Raw genomic sequence first — 2,740 nt, forward strand, 5'->3', positions numbered from 1 at the left:
TTAATTCTGCTTTTTATTGTTTATGGGCAGGCAAGAAATAAAGCGAATCCCACACAATGGAAATATGGATAGAGATCGAAGAGAGACAGTACAGTAGTCATGGATATCTTATCATTCTTTGTACAGTGTATAATGGCACTTGCTCCTTGGAGTGTAGTTAGGATGTGATGCTCAACGTATTTAATACAGGATACAATGGCAATTAAGCATCCTCTTAATTTGTACAATATCACGTACACTCTCTTTGAAATTTCACAATTTTGGTCTGCCTACATGACAATGAAAGGACCTGAGTTCCAAACATGCGTACCAAAGGCACTCGCGGATTTTATGTTCACATGACAGCAGACTAGTTTTTGACTAGGTCTCTTTTTCTCTCTTTTGACCGAGGGCCATGTCATGTGCGCCGGACCAATAATGTTGTTTTTTTATTTTTTATTTTTAATTGATGGGAAGACTAAAACTTTTATTAAGAAAAATTAGATAAAAGATACATTATTGCTCTAGAAAGTAAGGGGTCTCTTCCATCCAAGTCAAATAATCTGCAATACCTAGTGTGTGTTTTGCTAATAAATGTGTAAGCCTATTACCTTGCATTTTCACATGGGAAAAATCGATTCTATCTAAAGGCCCACAAGACATTAGAATACCCCACACAATAGATGTTATCATGGATGGTGGTGTAGAGAAACCATAGAGTGCATTGTAAACCACCAAAGAATCACCTTCAAGGATGAAGTCTTGGACACCCACATCTCGTGCAAACTCTAGCCCCACTTCAAACGCCTTAGCCTCCACTTCTAGAGCAACCAAAGGAGCATTGAATTTCCTGCTTAGAGCAACAATAACTTGCCCATTTGAATCTCTGATCATCACTCCCACACCAGTAGATTTTTGAGCCGAGAAGATTGCATCGTCGACGTTAACTTTATATCTCGCCGTTGGAGGAGGAGACCACCCAACAACCTGAGGCACCACTAGAATGGGATCCGCTTGGTTTGCTTCTTGAAACTCCTGTAAATATTGATGAGACCATTGGAACAAAGCCTCAGCACTCTTCTTTCTTCCGCCATGCCAAACCTCGTTACGATTAAACCACATCGCCCATGCCATAGTCACCACCAGTTCAGCGTCCTTTTCCTTATAGGAGTCCGACATCATTATCTGCCATAACAAGTCGTGGAATGAGGTAACTTGGGACTGATCAAAATGAAACCTTAGTGATGATGCTGGAAATATGCCCACCAGTGAGTCACACGTTCCTCGTACGATCGCGAATGGCACCTGCGCAACGAAAAGGAATAACCTAGCAGGGAGTACCGGTGTGGTACCGGCCAAACACCCTCCGAAGGTCAAGTTAGAATTATTCTCACTGCTCTAGAGTGCTAGAGAGGGTAAATTATGCGTACCTTGGGTCACGAGGGTGCTAAGGTTTATATAGTAGCAAGGGTCATCCCTTTTTTCCTTGGAGTAGAAGTCTTTTCCTTATAGGAGTCCCTTTGGGCGTATTTTGCGGGATCCTTTCCTTATAGGAGTCCTTTTGAATATTCTCTAGCGTGGGAAACAAGTCAACTCTTGACTTATAACGTGGGAAGCAAGTTAACTTTATGCTCGGTCCGTCATCCTCAATGTACCTCCTTCAGCTTTTTGGGCGTCACTTAGTGAAACCGTCAATCTCGGATGCCGTCAGCTATGACTGTCAGCTATCGCTCCGTCTGTTTACTTATGGAAGACAGCATAACACCGTCAGTCTGAGGCTCTCCTTTTATCCTTATCAGTTGCCCCCTACTCTACATGTTCGACACTTAAAATCGTCAGCATGTGGAGTTAAAAAAGAAAAAGAATTATGAATGACTCCTTGAGCCGCGAGCTATTTAATGCAAGGTCACGTGGCACGCAGTCGTTGGCCTTGTTTCTGGGCACGGGCGTCGCCTCGCATTTCGTGCGTTTTCCCCCTATATAAATATCACACCTTATTGTTTTATTTCGCCATTTCAACCTCGCAGATCTTTCAAGAGAGAAACCGTCGCTCTTACTAACGATTCGTTCCGTCAACTTTCACCAATACCGTCATTCTTAAGGTTGTTTCACTTATTCAAGATCTATTTCACCCGTAAGTTCCTCTTCCCTTCTCTTTGCTTCTCTTTTTATTTTTACTTTTGCTCAAAGAATATTTTATTTAAGAACGTCAGTCTAGGGACTTAGGGTGTATCCGTCACTTGTAGGTAGTCAGATGTCAAGTGACGCGTCGAGTGATCAGTCGTCAGTCCGCGACGGAGTGGGCTACGACGAAGTTTTTGGCTCAGGTCAAGAGTCCGACGGCTTTTCTGAGTCGTCAGGAAAAGAAACGTCAGCCCAATCCCTTAGTATTGATGTAGAAGACCGTGTCGAGGGAGTTAGGGAAAAAGCTTTAAGTGAAGTTGAGGTTGAGGGGATCGATGAGGAAGTTGTTGATGACGGTAACTGGGAGGAAGGTGACGAGGAGATTGATAGCGACGGAGATAGAGGTGGTAGTGACGGTAGTGAGGATGAGGGTGACGAAGAGTCCAGTGAGGGAACTTCAGGGAGTTCTGGAGGTAATCGTCCCTTTATCCTTCTGGAGGAGTGGGCCGTCAATAAATTTCTCCCAAAGATGAGCAACAGAGTTTTTTCTGAGTTGCGTATTCGTTTCCAAATCCCAGATCACATTCCTCTCTGTCTCCCTAAAAAGAATGAGAAGTGTTATACAGGGAGAACGGCT

The 2,740-nt window shown here is 43.5% G+C and overlaps 1 protein-coding gene across 1 annotated transcript; it reads right to left on the reverse strand.

Annotated features, from left to right (window-relative positions):
• Window positions 1-495: 495 nt before the first annotated feature.
• Window positions 496-1,158, reverse strand: LOC126721636 (uncharacterized). The gene has a single exon (XM_050424689.1). It carries the CDS (start codon window positions 1,156-1,158, stop codon window positions 496-498), a length of 663 nt encoding a protein of 220 aa, XP_050280646.1.
• Between the last annotated feature and the right edge of the window lie 1,582 nt (window positions 1,159-2,740).

This window comes from Quercus robur, chromosome 4 (assembly GCF_932294415.1).
Source record: "Quercus robur chromosome 4, dhQueRobu3.1, whole genome shotgun sequence".
Classification (NCBI taxonomy): domain Eukaryota; kingdom Viridiplantae; phylum Streptophyta; class Magnoliopsida; order Fagales; family Fagaceae; genus Quercus; species Quercus robur.

Bases quoted from the DNA above. Each gene is read 5' to 3' on its own strand.
- LOC126721636 (XM_050424689.1), bottom strand. From the start codon at position 1,158: ATGTCGGACTCCTATAAGGAAAAGGACGCTGAACTGGTGGTGACTATG.